The sequence below is a fragment of the Misgurnus anguillicaudatus genome, chromosome 5, assembly GCF_027580225.2.
Source record: "Misgurnus anguillicaudatus chromosome 5, ASM2758022v2, whole genome shotgun sequence".
Lineage (NCBI taxonomy): Eukaryota > Metazoa > Chordata > Actinopteri > Cypriniformes > Cobitidae > Misgurnus > Misgurnus anguillicaudatus.
In genome coordinates this window covers 40,618,901-40,636,220 of record NC_073341.2, presented here as the reverse complement: position 1 = coordinate 40,636,220, position 17,320 = coordinate 40,618,901, and the positions used below count along the sequence as shown (strand labels likewise).

Genomic DNA, 17,320 nt, shown 5'->3' with positions numbered 1-17,320 from the left:
CAAAAAAGAAATCTCACGCTAAAATAGACATTCGTCGTTGCTATATTTTTTTCCCTCATGTGCATGGCCATACCCACCATTGAGGTCTTCGTCTTATTTAACCCAACGCTCAGCGCTTGTTTAGCTTCTTGCGGTGCCGCACAGACCAATCGCCATGTGACGTCTTAAGACCGATTCGATAGTAAATGACTCGGTATGATTTTAAATCAATCTCGCGGAGTCGCGGTAGTGTAATGTCACAAGCCAACAGGTCAGCGCTGCGCCCCATTAAATAAGATAAATCAAAATGATTCCCCAGATGACGAATCAAATCACATAGAGGTGCAACTCAAAGGAAGACAGTTGCGTGATTCCTCAGAAAGTGAAAGTGTACAGCCCTCGATTCATGCCATTCGTGCAAACTAGATGCGGGAATGAGGCGGAATCGGGTCTACTGCGCCACGCTAAACACCTCATTTGTGCCACAAGATTCCAGATGTGCATCAACGCGTCTTCACCTTGACTTAACATTGAAATCACTCGCACTGGACGCCTCTACCGCGGCTGGTCTGAACGCAGCATAAGGCTTCATTACCATGTTCACAGCTTTGATTATTCATCTACGCCCATGTAAATACAGTTTTACATTCTACAGCACCTTTAAAGCATTTAGAAAGATATGGTTTGACTATAGCATAAAATTCTTGAAAATGAAAATCTATTTGGAATGAAAAGAACTGCTTTGATATGTAGCTGAAGTTTTTATTTGCTTGGAGGGAGAGCATTAAGAAAAATATCCAAGAAGAAACATCTGTCACACGGCCACAGAATCAGCAGTAATATTTGTGCTGATGTCCGGGTCTTATTTGTGTTTGTGAGCGCTTTCATGCTGGGCATAAAGTCGCTCTCATACTTTAATCTAGTACTGGATCATCTCTGTCCTCCTCTAAATCCTAAGAAGCTCTTGAAGGTCGTCTTAATGTTGGTCGAGGGTCAGTTTAGTGTCATATCACCACAGAGAAGTGCTTAACACACCGGTGGCAAAGAATAATCTGCCTCAATCACAGCTGAATGTGTCAGTGAGAGACTCAGCACACACGTATGCTCATCATGGGTTTAGTGTGTGGTGATGGGAGCAGTCGAGCATGATGATTTAGATGTGAATCAGGGCCAGACGGCAGTGGAGGATCCTGCAGAGGTGATAAATGACCAGCAGATAAATTCAGCCCAACGTCTGAGCCGAGCTCTTTCTTATACCGTGATGTGACACTCGGCACTTTAGAGACTTTCACAGTTTTGCATTTTAAACGCTGATGAGAGTTTCTGCATATACAGCCATATCTTACACAGACTGTTATGGGCCTTGAATTAATATTGTGTGCGTGTGTGTGTGTGTGTTTGAAAGCTGCTATATTTAAACTACCCCTGCTTGTATAATGTAACTTTAAACTGCACCTGCAACCTAACCGCAACAGTAACGTTCATCTGCAACAGTTTTATAATGAGACACATTAACAAGGTTAAGTTCCCCCAAAATAGCACCCACGTGTTGCTTGAAACATGGCTTTCTTTCTGCTTTTGTCAGCGTTATCCTTCTGCTGTGAACGAGACAATGTGAAACACACACATTTAACTGCGCTAATCCTCTGTGAGGCCGTATACTGCAGTAAGCAGATGTTTCACCGCCGTAATAATAATGTGGTTTAATGACTCAGCTGGTGAGCTCATGTGAAAATATATGCATCACAAACAGAGTTTAACTTGAACATGACCTCTTTATAGTGTGTAAATATGCAGGTAAACAAAGCCTGTGAGAATTGAAATATAAAGAAGATGAATTAGTTTATATATTGATTATTGTTAATGTGTAAACACACAAAGCTGAAGAACATTCATCATTAACTCATCTCATTTCCCTTCAGCAATATGGATAATTTGACTGTTATGTATCATTTACAAGCAAACTAAAGTTAAAACCCTGCATACATTCATGTATATGTACGGTGGAGTCTGAGACCAGCTGAGAAAAATGTTATACCTATTTTGTATTTTGTTTAATTTTCAAACAAAATACAAGTTTGTGTCTGCATAATATATTTGTGTGTGTGTTGTGTGTAATTATTATGTATTTATGAATATACACACATGTTTACATTTAGGAAAATCATGTATATATTTTTTAAATATTATATCAGTTATATCAAAATCTAAATATATATATATATATATATATATATATATATATATATATATATATATATATATATATATATATATACACTGAAAAAAATGGTTCATTGAGTTTGATCAATTTTTTTGGGGTGGGTGGTTGCAATCAATTTATTTAAGCTACATTTAAACAAAAGTTTTATATTTCATTTTATGTTACTAATCTTTTTTGTTTAAATGTAGCTTAAATTGATTGCAACCACTTACCTTAAAAAAATTGATTAAATTCAATGAATCATTTTTTTCAGTGTATATACATACATACATACATACATACATACACACACACACACACACACACACACACACACACACACACACACACACGCACACACACACACGCACGCACACACGCACGCACACACACACACACACACACAGTCAGGCATACATGGTTTATGGGGACTTTCCATAGACGCAATGCATTTTATACTGTCCAAACTGTTATATTCTATTCCCCTAACCTACCCCAGTCCCTAACCCCAATGTCACAAAAACCTGTTGCCAGTCTTTAATCTATGAAAAACTACCATTTAGTATGTTTTTTTAGCGTTTCAGTTTATGAGGACACTTCCTGTGTCCTCATAAACCATGGTAATAGCATAGTTAACATGTAATTATACACTATTCATGTCCTCGTAAACCACATTTGCCAACCCACACACACAGACACACACACACAAATATATATATATATATATATATATATATATATATATATATATATATTTTTATATATATATATATATATATATTTATACAACAGTTCTTTCTGGTTCTCGAATCTGATTGGCTAAGAGCCATACGATATTGTGCTGATAACGGCACTGTAGCCGCTTCACCTTTAGTATTATTCCGCCACCTAGTGAATGGAGGTCCTAAGCAGGCTCATCTCTGAATGGAAAAACACAGACGCGCTGTTTGAATCACTCTCCGTGTGTCTCATTAGTTTACTAGCTCATAAATCAGTCTGAATCCCCAATCGGAAGTTATTCCGTCAAAGATCGGCGCTCTTGGATGTTACGTTACAGTTAATGGGATTAATGTCTTGTCACATCGTGTGGATTATTAACACTTGGAAAGAGGAATATAAACACTCGTTTTTTTTCTGGAGCTATATTTCTTATCAGAACGCGAAAACACCGTGAAACAGCAGGTAAGCACCGCAGCTTTTAAATGTGGACATTGATCATTTACTTTATCGTGACGTGACTATTAAAACATGTTATGAGATATCGCCACTGGTATATTTATAAGCAGCATGCAAAAACACATCTCTGACACTTATAAAAAACAGTTTTATATAGTACTGACAAGAACAAAGTTTAATAATAATAATCGAAATAAAAAGAATAAATGAGAAAGCAATAGTAACGTTATACAAGTATAGTTTTATTAACTTTTACCTCGCGCCAAAACAATAACAACACAAAAGACACTAAATATGAATTAAAAAACAAGTAATAGTTTGATCATGACACCAAATACTGCTGATTTGATCTCATTTTGACGATCATAAACAAACAAGGCCAACATGAGAGCCGGGGTATCTATGTCAGAAATGTAGCCCAGAGAGGGCGGTGGTCAGCGGGGCGAGTGAACACTGATGTCCGCTCATGCTTTGGTTCTCATTTGTACCGAATCTCACTAAGCAAACGTTCAAACAGGCGCTATCTTTACTAATCGACTGCAGATTTAAATATAATACATATACATTCTCGACTGAACTAATCTTAAAACTACACTTTGTGACCAAGAAACGGTAATATAAAGAAACGGCTTTTCCGTCCATTGAGTTGTTATGAGTTTTAAAGCAGCCGAAAGTTTTACCTGTCATTCTGGCCGCCCTCAAATCCGTGGTGGAAGAAGTAGTTCTCAAACAAAGAGGCTTTTAAAATAACTCCGTTGTTGTTTTCTAGTTTTCGTTTTTCAAACGTGTGCCGTCGAACTGTTGTATAAAAGCAATATCGCTCTCGGAGTCGTGTGATATAGCTCTATATCATCACGGCTGTGATTGCCTCCGGCACTCGGCCTGCGGCCTCGTGCCTCTGGCCTAATCACAGCCGTGATGATATAGAGCTATATCGCACTCCTACTCGAGCGATATTGCTTAAATATATATATATATATATATATATACACACGCATGTAAATGTTTCTAAAATACATGCATCCATGTGTGTTTATTTATATATACAAAGTAATTACACACAGTGCAAATATATTATGCATACACAAACTTTTATTTTGTATGCGATTAATTGTGATTCATCTTTTGACAGCCCTATTATATAAATATAGAATTTGTATATACATGTAAATTTCTCTTAAATAGATTTATGCATGTGTGTTTATTTATGTAAACAAAATAATTTCAAACAGTGCACACATATTTTATTTTGTAAACGATAAATCATGATTAATCTTTCGACGGCTCTACTTTTTTTCTTTAACATGCAAATTCTATTACCAGCATATAAATTATGTGAACATTTAACTGAATCACACATTTTTTTAAAACATTTTAATTTCAGAATATCTTTGTTTAATAACAGCCTAATCTCACGAGAATTTGTACGCATTTTATGCGTTGAAGTGAATCGTACAAAAACATACGATTATTATAAAAAACTATAACGAAACCCCACCCCTAACCCCAACATCACAGGGGCTAAAGCAAATCAGACAAAAAAGTATGAATGTGGTCGGACTAGAGCTGTCACGATGACTTTGACATTTATTTCTCATACATTTTTTGTTTGTTCATTAAATCATTTTTTACAAATTGTGTGTTTATTGGCAGTAAATATTAATACACATATTTAAAAGTAATCTGATACCGTCTCGTTTATACAGGCGCTGCAGCTCCCCCTTGTGTTTTTTAAAGAGATGTGCAATCATTGCGGTGATCGGAAATCATCACGATGAGGTCAAACAATTTTGATGAGACGATTATTGAATCATTGTGACAGCCATAGGTCAGACACATTCATACAAATTAGCCAACTAGTAAAATACGTACAAATTGCCATGAACATAAACAATCTTACAAAAGTTATTAGTGATGTATATTCACAATTTTGGTTTAAATCTTATTCATTTTAAATCATAATCCTTCTTTGTTTTACATTTTTTATTTGTTTACAGAATTAAATGCATTCTGCACATTAACATTCAAAGCAGCATTTTAACATAAAGGGTTTTAAAGACAGACGCTGTTGTTCATGAAGAGACACTGGCAGATCTGTTATTCATGCTGTTTCATCTGTGTGCTATAGCATTTATGTAGTTGCATATGGCAGTGTAAAGATCTTTGTTCAGGAGGACAGGTGGATGGGTTTGGCATGACAATCCAAATGATACGAGTCCATCCCTGTAATTGTCATTAAAAAGCATCACTGGCCAAAGAAACAAGGCCTTCAAACTGCCAGATCCACCTGCTCCTGTCAGTCAAAGCTCTCCGTCACCACCCACGCTCATATACGCACACATACACACAGATGCAGAAGTCTAAGCTCTGGTTTCTCTCCAAATTTGGCCAAATGGTTGTTCCTCTTAATTATCTTTCATTAAGAATTAAATGCTCATAATAATTCATGCCCTATATCTATGCTTTCATTTATCTTTTTGTTATTTCAGTACTCAGGCCTGTATCGGGTCTATAGTTAACCTAGATGGTGAAATGATTACTATTGCTTTGCTGGGACAGCACAGTGTCTCTTGCTAAAGGAATAAAAGCATTATAGCATCCTGTCAATTCTATCAGTAAGTCGTGGTGATGGACAGATGATAACACGTGCTGTATTTACTTAAACAACACAAAACAAGCAAAAAGTGAAATCTTGCAGAGCTCGCACAAATGTAGAAAAACCATAAAGCGATATCTGCAGTGTATGGCTGATCTGTGAAGGTCAGAGGAACGTACTGCTGTAGATATGATAAGAGACTTTTCTCAGCTGTCTTATCCACTGGACCAGTGCTGACCTCTAGATACACCTCCAAAACTCATCTCCACAACTCAGATCACTGGATTGATTTGGAGAGAGAGAGAGAGAGAGAGAGAGAGAGAGAGAGAGAGAGAGAGACGCACACACACACACACACACACACACAGAGAGAGTCCCTTCTATTAATGAATGGTGTCATAATTCAGCACTTTCAGGTCGATGTGGAGGTTTACAATTTGACAGCACTGCTATTTTGACCTATAATACCTTTAAGGTCCGGTTTTCCTGATACCATTTTTCAAACTTTAGTAAGTGTGTAATGTTGCTGTTAGAGCATAAATAATACCTGCAAAACAGGGACGTGCACAGACATTTTGAGGGGCAGGGGCTCAAGTGAAATAAAGGGCACCTTTCATAATTATGTATATTTTTTTCTTTAAACAAAAAGTATATATAAACACAATTCTGACTCCCTTTTTTAAAAAATTATTAAAAAAGTTAATTAATTTTATCTTCCTCAAACTCACGCAATTGTTTAATTTTCAAAAGATGTCTACAAAATAGTCAGTTCACACAGACACCATGGTCTCCTAAGTAGTCTAGGTTTATAGAGCAGCAAAGGAAGCCATTACACAATGTGCATGTTTTGAAAACATTAAATTACCCATTAATTACAAATTTGTTAAAATGCTAAAAACAAAGTTGTGACTGCTGAGTTAGCGCTACATGCCAATAAATGCTATATCATATGCTAGCGTTTAGCTGATTAGTTGTTACTCAGAATGTATTTTTGTCTGATAAGGGCTCAAAATATAAGGTCTGTTTACTAATGTGAGCTTCTGGCATGAGCCTCAGAGCAGAGCAATCAGAGCAGAGCTCAACATTATTATTCATGACCCTTTCAAATAGGGCAAAAATAGACCATTTAATTAAAATGACAAATTCTAGGGTTGTAAATAGACATGTAAAAACGTTTCTGGATAATTTTTTGCACTTAATAAAGTAACATACCTTCTATGTAATTGTCAAAGAACAATTTAACATATTATGACAACACATCCTATGGCACCTTTAATCTTAGGTTTCATATTTATTAGGGTTACACATGTCAGAAACATAGATAAGGTCTATTTTATTTGTATTTATATTTTACTTTTTTGTGATGTCAGTGAAAATTCAGACTGGGCAAGTAAAATACTGAACCGTCAGATTTCTTCCCAATCTACTCCAGCACACCACTATATAACACATTATACTTATTTAACAGACATTACAAAAAACGCAAACAAAAAAGCTTACTACTGCAGTTAGCAATTATTTTATTGTTTGTGCTTTATTATCCCTTACATAAATTAAACATGGTTTTATTGTGGTAAAAGTGTAGTAACCATGGTTTTTTGGTCAATTGATTACTATGAGCAAAACCATGGTTTTACTACACTAACCATGGTTTAACTATGGTTTTTGAAAACCATGGTTGTCAAAACCATAGTTATTTTGTGGTAATCATGGTTTTACTACAGTAACCATGTTTTTTTTTTGGTCTTAACTGTAGTAAAACCATGGTTAATTTTTGTAAGGGATTTTATGAGCAGTCTGTTTAAATTACATACACTATACGGTTACAAGTTTGCAACTCTTCAGGTTAATATGGGATTGCCATGGAAAACAATGTCCCTGAATCGTTATGTGTAACAACGTGTCATATATTTTGTGCATAAAACTGTTAATATAAGAATGTTTTCTTCCTCACACACTTACCGGTATCTGCCTGCATAATCATGGACATCGCGTCTCGTTCAGGCTGAGCTTTGGCGCTTGAAGCGCGAGTGATGCAGCACGAGTATAGACAAGCCAATCATAAAGCGAAGTAAGTTAGAGAGGCGGGACTAAGCAAAGGTAAAGCCAATAATATTACCGATGTGAATTTTGGAGGCGGGACTCATCTGTTAACCGTTTGTTTGCCACAAATAGCGCTATTTTCTTTATATAAGAGTTTAAATCTCATTTAAATGATTCCTGAATAAATTCATGTTAAATTAAATAAGCAACAAGTAAAAAACACAAGAAACAGACAGACATCAGTTGTTATATGAATAAAGATCATATTATTATTTTTTTTAAAGCACCCCAGAAAAAAAGGGCACTTTCTCTCCAGGAATAAAAAGGGCAGGTGCTCAAGCCCCCTTTGATGTCTATGTGTGCACGTGCCTGCTGCAAAATGATAAAGCTCAAAGTTCAATGTCAAGCAATATATTTTTTTAAAGGAACACACAAACTTTTTTGTGGGGACTTTAGCTTATTCATCGTATCCCCCAGAGTTCAAACAAACAATAAACAAACAAACAAACAAAATGGGGAAAAAACGTTTCATTATATATTTACTTTTTCCACTTAATTTAACCACTGAAATATGGATATTTCTCTTCAAAAATACAACATTTTGAGCAAAAAGCTTAAAAAATTGTGTTTTTGTAAAGGAATTTATGTTAGAGATCAGACTCAGAATGACTATCAAACATAAAGGCAGTTAAAATAAATCATTAAATCTTTTTAACTTCCGTTTTTGATAAATTCGGTTTGGCGCCATCTAGTGGATAAAAGCGGTTACACTTTTTACTTTTTCATTTTTCATTACACTTTCACTTTGAAATTCGTCCAGAAAGGCATATTTATTAGTTAAATATTAAATTATAATTGACGAGATAACTCGTCAATGGCTGTGAATGAGTTAAGCATATCTTGGCGGGGGGCCCTTCGCGAATGTGTCGCCACAAACTGCAAGTCTGGAAAAAAATTGTTCTGGTGTTCCTGGTTCTCAACCTGTGGATGTTTTTCATCCCTAAAAGGGAGTTTGGGAACTTATAGCAGAGCACAGATGACAACATGTTTGCTCGAGCGCAAGCTAGCACTAAAGCTAATCTTTTACATTATAGCGATGACGCTGGTAGTGACGATTCTCTCAGACCAATCAGTGATCTACTGTGTTTTCGTGTCACGTTTGGTATCAGGTCGGGTTGCTTGGAACCCCAACCGAGGTGGTACAAAAAAAATGATCAGGTACCACGTATTGCACCCAATGGAAAAGCTCCCAAAAGTAAGCTGACCCAACCCAAACTAAACCAAACGTGGGGTACTATGCAATGGAAAAGCGCCATAAAAACTACCCAATCAAAACTCCTTACGTATTTCTGAAGAAGGGACTTTATAGAACAAGGAAGACATCAGCCCGTTTTTACCACAGTGAAAAAGTAAATTGTGTGAAAAATACTGCCTTTTTTACACACAAAACATGAACACATGTTATATTGCGCACCATGAACACCATCAAAGCTTCAAAAACACCGGAAAAATGGGCCCTTTAAGACACCTTTCAACCAGTTTGCCCAGCACAGACAATTCAGCGATGCTGCCAAGCGAGCCTGAGACCTAAAGACAGACTGTCAATCACTGCTGCAATAGAAATAAATACAGACAGGGATTAAAGACTCAGTGATCTGTTCTGCTGTGATATACACTGAATTTCATGTTCTTAGAAACAGGCAGATATCTGAAACAAAAGCTCTTTACAGTCTTCTCAAATGAAGCTTGTGTTGAACAGAAAACCTGAAACACAGAGAAAAATAAATCTCAGTTTAATTCAATTCTTTGTTTCTCTGCAGGATGAGAACAATGTCTGTTTAAAGAGTCAGCTGTTTTCCTTTAACATTTGTGCCAACAGTTTTTTAATGTCTCATGAAAACAAATCATGTATTGTGAATTTGAACAACTTATATTAGGGACAGATGTAGAAAAGTAGACAACAAACAAGGTCACATTATAATATATTCTCAGAAAAATGTCACGACCTCCGTCGACCATAAGCCGAATGTCACAAAAACATTTAGTCGTCTGCCGTAAAGCTGTTGTCTGATAGTAAAGGTGAAGTAGATATTAAAATACTTTCTCCAGCCCCAAAATCAACGCTATTTATATTTCTAATACATGTTCCTGGTTCTTATCTTCATAATATTTTATCAAAATGTAATAACTTGCTTGGACTGGAATGAATCGGTCATCACAGCTGACGTCTGTGGGTTAAAAATAAAATATCCCAACAATTATTTAGTCAATGATTCAGGCTGATGTTGTCGGTAATTGCAGCCACAGTCTGGCCAACAGTTAAAGCATTTATTTAATGCCATCCAACATTAATGTAATACAGGTCACATCCTTTTATGTTATAAAAAGCAATCCATCTGTACAACCACACAAGAGACAGAGACGATCCATCTTATTGAGAAAATAAGATACAGTTTATAGAAATAAACATAAAAGTGCTGGAAAGTTGGTTTACAGTTAGAGACTTTAAACAATGAAACATAAACTTTATACTCTTTACAAAAAGGTTGTTGCAGTAAAATGTTGCATTTCAAACACACATTAAACATGTTTGTTATTTTATGTGCTGCATGCTTCTTTATTTTACTGCAATAATAATAATAATAATGCACAACCTTTGATTCAGTAAACAAGTCATGCAAGAGTCTTATTCAGAATTTATAGCAGTATAAAGTATATCTGGCAAAAACATTTAAAGTAACAAGTCCCTGAACTTCATCACTGGCTCTGGTTTGGTCATATTATGCAGATTTACATCTATTTCTTGGATGGTGTGCATGCGTATGTGTGTACGTTTGTGTGTTGAGTTGTTGTAACTCATAAAATATAGTTGGAAGAAGTCAACTTCATTTTATAAGTTGTAATACTAAGTTAAAATGACTGATACATCTGAGTTGATTAAACTAAAACATTTAAGGCTGCAAATATTTTTTTACAATTCAGCAGCATATTTCAAAGAATTGTGTTTAAATAACTGACTTGCTAATGTTTATTCTACACAGTTGAAAAGCGTACTCAGTTAAATGTGCCAAACATATTGTTTTCATCAAGTTGATTGGAGTTTTTATTGTTTAATTTTGCAGATGTAATGAAAAGCCTCTGGTGAGCTGCTGATGTTAACAGCTCTCGTGATGTCCGTGCATATCGATGAACATCAACAACAAACAATATTTAATAATTCACTATAGTCACTCTATGATTTCTCACAGATGTAATAAAAGAAGCATAAACCTCAAGACCCTCTCTTCAGAGATATCTGTGTTCATTTTGCACTATAAGGTGTGTTTGTGTGCTTTGTTTGAAACTCATTTGCTGTTCTGCTCTGCCTCCCAATGGCACAACACAGTAAATGCAGTAAAACTCCCTACAAACATCCTTAAGCTCATACGCCACAGATAATCCTCTCAGTTTATTACGTCGTGTGTGTGGTCGGTCTGCTGTATATTCTATATGATGGTCAGATATCTGCTGTTTCCTGTTCAGGGTGTGACAGATTGAGTCTGAGTTATTAATGTGCTGATGAAATGTTCTGTGACGTGATGTCCGTCTCATCGCACCTGTTTCTAGAGCTCAGTACAACATAAGGAATAAACCTGATGTTCACCAAATTCCTGAACATCAATCTGAACTTCATGAACACGTGCACTGCTGTAAAGCTCTGAATAATACTCATGATTCATATAAACCACAAATAATACTGCACGAAAATCTGCACACTGATATTAATGCTCCAGACAAATAGAGGAATGTTGTAAACCAATTAGAGGAAAACAGCAGCAAAGCAATACTGCACTATACAGCAATGAAAATGATGCTGTTTAGCAGAAGAAATAGAGACTGATGATAAAGACGTCTGCTTTCCAGATGTTTCTCCTGAGATAAAGATCTTTGTATTCTCACATGTATCTTCACTACAGTTACAGAAGAGATCTCAACATCTGCCTGTGCTCACATCTGACAAGATAATAAACTTTGCAATCAAAAAATATTTCAAAACGAATATTTCTCATCAGAACTAAATGATCTGAGCTACACATGTTATAGCTCTATAGTTTTATGAGTTTTAGAGAGAGAGAGAGTTTATTCTTGTTTTGTGCCTCAATATAAGCACAGACACTTCTGTATGCATTGTATGCAATCCAGTAGTTACGTTCAGTTTTATTTATATAGCACTTTCACAATTGTTTAATTGTTTCAAAGCAGCTGTTCATTAATAAATGCAGGAGAAAACACAGAAAAATCGATGGACAACATAAGCAGCAGAGTACAGCGGCTAAGATTAAACCGTATAGCGAGCGTTAAGTCAATGTCAGCTGAATCCCTAGGGGTTGAAAAAAAGTCCTAGGAAGAAAAAAACCCTTGAGAGAGAGACAGACATAGATGATTCTATAGAGGATATATTATATAATAGATATTATTTTATACAATTTTATGGGAATGAAAACATTTAAAATAATGGATAAAATAATATAAAGTATGTCAATCATCTGTGTGACTCCACCCCTTCAGTACACATCAAAAAGTTACTAACAAAAAATAACCACAATCATTAATGATGTTATTTGGGCCATTCCACTGAATCTGTGCCATTTGCATGTTGTAACTCGTCAAAATTGAAATTATATTGAAATATAATTATATTGAAATATTTAACACTAAATCTAATAACAAACATATTTTACTTTTCAAAATGAGAACCGGGCAGTTTCGGGTAACTAGTTTATTTTTTTAACATGCTTTCTTATATAGGATGATGGTGGCATTTTGGTATCAGGACTGAAAGTAACAGCACTAAGTTTTTAGTGACTGAGATTTAGCAAATACATGATATATAGCTGCATTAATGTGCATAAAGACACTGAGCAAACTCTAGTGATTTACCCAAACTTTTTACTTTAAAATAAACCGATAACATTAAAGAAATAATATAGGTAACAGGACTGAACATTAAGATTGACATTCACAGTCATAGCACCAGTTTAATAAAATATAAAGAAAATAAACTTTTGATCTTCACATGAAGATCCAGATGATGTCACTTCCTCTTGAAAATGTGACTTCTGGATTATTCTTAGATTTTCAGAGGAAGGAACGTGAAGGGTAACACGTGTAATATTGGGGATGTGCTTTTTATCTAAAATATTGTGATTTTTTCCAATGATAACAAATATTTAAAGCAAAGATGGGATATGGACCCACACTTTATATTTAAATGTAAAGTATTGAGATGGAGAGCATGGATGGATATAATGCTGTTTTTCAGTGTTTATGTAGTTTTTATTCATGTTTTAAGTTTAAAGGTGGTGTTAGATTAACACGCAGGACACTTTGCTTAATAATAAAATGTATTTTAGAGTTAATTTTCTTGCATTTTTATGCAAATAATGTCCTGGAATCAAAAATGGCAACGATTCATTTGTACCAGTCAGTAAATTATATGATTTACAATTACTCTAAATGTTATTATATTGACAAATCTAAACACATAATACAGCTAATAAAAAAATAATACCATAAACAAAAACACTGCGTTTAACCTTAGTGTTAAACTGAGCGCTACAAATAATACTGCGCGTGAGGAATTCTGGGAAATCCATTGAATGAATCACTGCCCGCATCACATACAATGCCCTATAAGTAAGCTTTGTTTTTGTTATGGGAAAGTATTGAGTGCATTGAAAGAGATAGGACATACTAAATTTAATTTTAGACTAATATTTAGTATTGATAGTAAGCAAATTGGGATGCAAATCGTTTTAAAGTGTTTCCCTCAAATGAATCTTTTAGCTTTTAAGAGATACTTAAGAAGATCTATCGTTTTTATGAGATTCAACAAAGAGATTCAACAAAACCCCTAAACAGAGAGAAAAGATTTATGTTAAGTGACCACTAACTCATAAAAAGCAAAAGTAAACCCTGCATATAAAACTAATGTTTTTACACAGAGCACCAGGAGGAGTAATGTGCTTTCAATAGACTGCTTAAGAGAATATCTACTAAAATTATCAGCTAGGGTCACTTAAAAACAACTGTAATAAAATAAGGTTTGTTAACTGAAAGTGTGTCCTGCTGGCACAAATACACACACAACTCACTATTATTCATTAGAAAGCTCTGATTATAATCCTGAAGAACCCAACATCTTAAGATCTTCATGTTATAGATTTCTAGAAAATTCTAATGATTTCTCTTTTGTTATCTTATTCATGTACAGACACTTTATTCAAACCAACTTACAAATGAGCATTTAACATCTTTTTTAGAAATAAGCAAAAAATTTACAGGTTTAATAGTCTAAGAAGAACATATATTCATATCAATACTAATTAAGTTATGTAAGGAATATTTGATGAGAGGCCGTTTAATAATTCGAAAATAATGCACACCCAAGGTGCTAATGCGGCATGACGCCAAGCAAAATTATATTCAAATAATTCAAAGGACCAGGAGTCCATTACTCCTTACAGGTCAGGTGTGCGTTTATCAAAAGATAATGCATACCCATGAAACCAATGAGAATAAAGCATTCAACAGCCTTTTATATAATGACCTTTATCACATAAGCCATTTTATCAAGTTCTCCGAGATCAGATGTTGTAAAATTTTCCTGACACTCTGAATTGTCCATAAAGAGTAAACAAAGTAATGCAGAGTAATACTGTTCGATTCAAAATCAATCTCAGAAAATAAAAAACACAGCTACAAATAAAGAATAATCATTTTAATAATTATTCAAAAAATAATTTAACAAAAATCCTAACTAATTAAATGTTTGCAGTTCAAGCTTTTTACAAATGTATAAAACAATATTTATAATCAAAAAAGTCTTGTACATCTTGTACATCAGTGTTCATGTCAACAGGTTTCAAAGTTCAAAATTAAAGTCTTACAGCCATTTAATCTTGAATAACATTCAAAAGAAAAATGCATCTTGCTGAACAACCAGTTGCTCATTTTCAGATATTTTTTACACGGGTAGTTTTAGTTTGAAAGGGTTAATACGTGTTTATGTACACAGCAGCATCAGAGATCATAATTCACTTAAGCTGATCTCAGGGCAGCGTTTCTGAAAGCATCTCTTTCTGTTGAAGCTTCAGTATTAACTCCAGAAGATTCATCTGCATCATCAACTCCTGTAAGAATCATAGAAGAATAAACAAACTCACACATACTGAGATATTATTTATTTTTAGTGAGTTATGATTGGTGATGTGCAGTCTGTGTGTTTAACCTGTGGATTAGTAGTGATGTAGAATCCAGGTACACCAGCTTTCTCCAGCGTGTTCTGCTGGTCAAGAACCTTCTGATCCATTTCAGCTACAATCTTCTCATCCATCATCCTCTGTTCATCTTTTACACGCTGCTCCAGAGCCTGAGACAAACAAGAGTGAGTGCGTGTTTGTGACGGTGTTTGATGTAAAACACAGAGACCGATTATTTACCTCTGTTTCAGACCGCTGGTTAGTTTTCAGAACGGCCACATTGTGAGACTTGCACGTCTGCAGCGCTTGTCTGTGTTTTCGAACCAAATCCTGCTTAAGTGCTGAGACAGACAAACAGACAGCATTGAAGTTAGGCACTGATGATATCTCATTCACAAACACACACCTAAAAAGCTGAATTTGTGAGACTTTGCCATATTTACTATACCCAACCCATAACCCGGCCTCCACGCAAAAAAATGTCATTGCAAATTAGTTCAACGTGTTTGTAAGGTCTTTCTAACCTCTGTGTTCACTGTGTAGTTTCTGTCTCTGGTTGTAGAGGTTTTTCTCTGTCAGGTGTTGAATGTCCAGCAGTCCTTGAACTATTTCATACACCGTCCCGTCAATGAGAGCCTGAGCAAGATCGCTGAGCGTCGTATACGACAGACGCTGCTGAAATGAGCTGAAGAAAACAAACACATGATGGGTTTTAGATTCAGATTCAACATTAACATCTCACAACAGTGACGTGTCACATTGTCAATATAGAAATGACAAAGGAGGCATAAATCAAACTAATGAAGAAAGTATTTCATAAAGTCTATGATGTGATGTGATGTGATGTGTGTACCTGGGCAGATCTTTCACAAGTGTCTGTAGTTCTGACAGTAGGTAATAATGTCTCTCCTGTTGTCTAGCAGCATCAGACTGCAGATCATCACTTAAACTGTATGTGTCCATCCCCCATTCAGCATTTATTTTCTGAAGAAAAATACTCAATGTTTTAAAAAAGTTATCCATCTATCAGTGTGGCACATTGCTTGCCAAATGTAAACACTACAGGCTAGTGAATGATTATTAATATTACTTATTGGTAAAGACAAGACAGACTGCACCAATTCAACTAAAACATAGAGGTACAGCAATAAGAAACCTAAAGTAATGTCATGTACAAACAGAAAGATACATTAATAGCTGTAAATTGCAATAATGTGTACCATGCTGCCTGGTTTATGTACCTACTGTACGTCTTCCATTTCCATTCATATTAATCTGACTATGTATGAAATGCAGTAATTATTTACTGATCATTAGTGTCTTTAAACATATTGCTATTGATTATTTCACTATAATGCTTTATAAAGCTTTACTTATGACAACACTGACATTAAAAACACGAATCTATTTCTGGTTAATATCTTACCTGCGTTATATCTCACCTTCAAACAGATTAAAGAAGATTGCCTGAGGTGTGTTAGAATGTATATAATATATAAAAAGGTATGTTTGCTATTTAAAATGTTTATAACGTACAGAGAAATACTGTAAAGTGATTGTTTTGAAATGTGCAGAGGTTTTACGCGTGCGCAGCTGCGGCGCCAGCGTCTGGGGTCCTCCTCCGGCACAAGGGGAGTCCATTCATGTGCCTGACAATTTAATCTTATTTTATTGTTGCCCATTTAACAATTGCTGCCTCTGTGAAATTTACAAAATCTGCTATAATTAAGTCACTGTCAAAACTCCACGTCTGTGCAATATCGCAAATCAGAAAAAAAATAACAAATCAGATGTTCTGCTTTTTAATTTACTGTACTGCACAACTCTCACCAGGAGATGTCGCTGTTCACGCAGTTTCTTGTTATACTATCATCATCTGACAACCACCACAGACACACACACAAATCATTTTTTACATTTTTAATAAAAAAAATTGTTTAGTATTTTTATAGTTAGTGATTTAAATTATGTGGTTACATCTGAGATGGTATTATAATGCAGTACATACGTGACCGTACCCTACATTTTTATTACATTGAGTTACTAAAGTTAAATCACAACCCATTGGTCCGCTGTCTCTGC

At 35.1% G+C, this 17,320-nt stretch overlaps 1 protein-coding gene across 2 annotated transcripts; it reads right to left on the bottom strand.

Annotated features, from left to right (window-relative positions):
- Positions 1–14,742: 14,742 nt before the first annotated feature.
- Positions 14,743–16,871, bottom strand: dgcr6 (DiGeorge syndrome critical region gene 6). Of its 2 annotated transcripts, none has more exons than XM_055168123.2 (6): positions 16,665–16,871; positions 16,092–16,222; positions 15,763–15,923; positions 15,479–15,579; positions 15,268–15,408; positions 14,743–15,169 (listed from the first exon to the last, which is right to left on the bottom strand). In XM_055168123.2, the coding sequence occupies exons 2-6, from the start codon at positions 16,199–16,201 to the stop codon at positions 15,089–15,091; spliced, it is 594 nt and encodes a 197-aa protein (XP_055024098.1). In that variant the 5' UTR covers positions 16,202–16,222; positions 16,665–16,871; the 3' UTR covers positions 14,743–15,088. The 2 variants fall into 2 exon arrangements, with proteins under 2 accessions (XP_055024098.1, XP_055024099.1); XM_055168124.2 differs by having other exon boundaries at positions 16,681–16,871.
- Between the last annotated feature and the right edge of the window lie 449 nt (positions 16,872–17,320).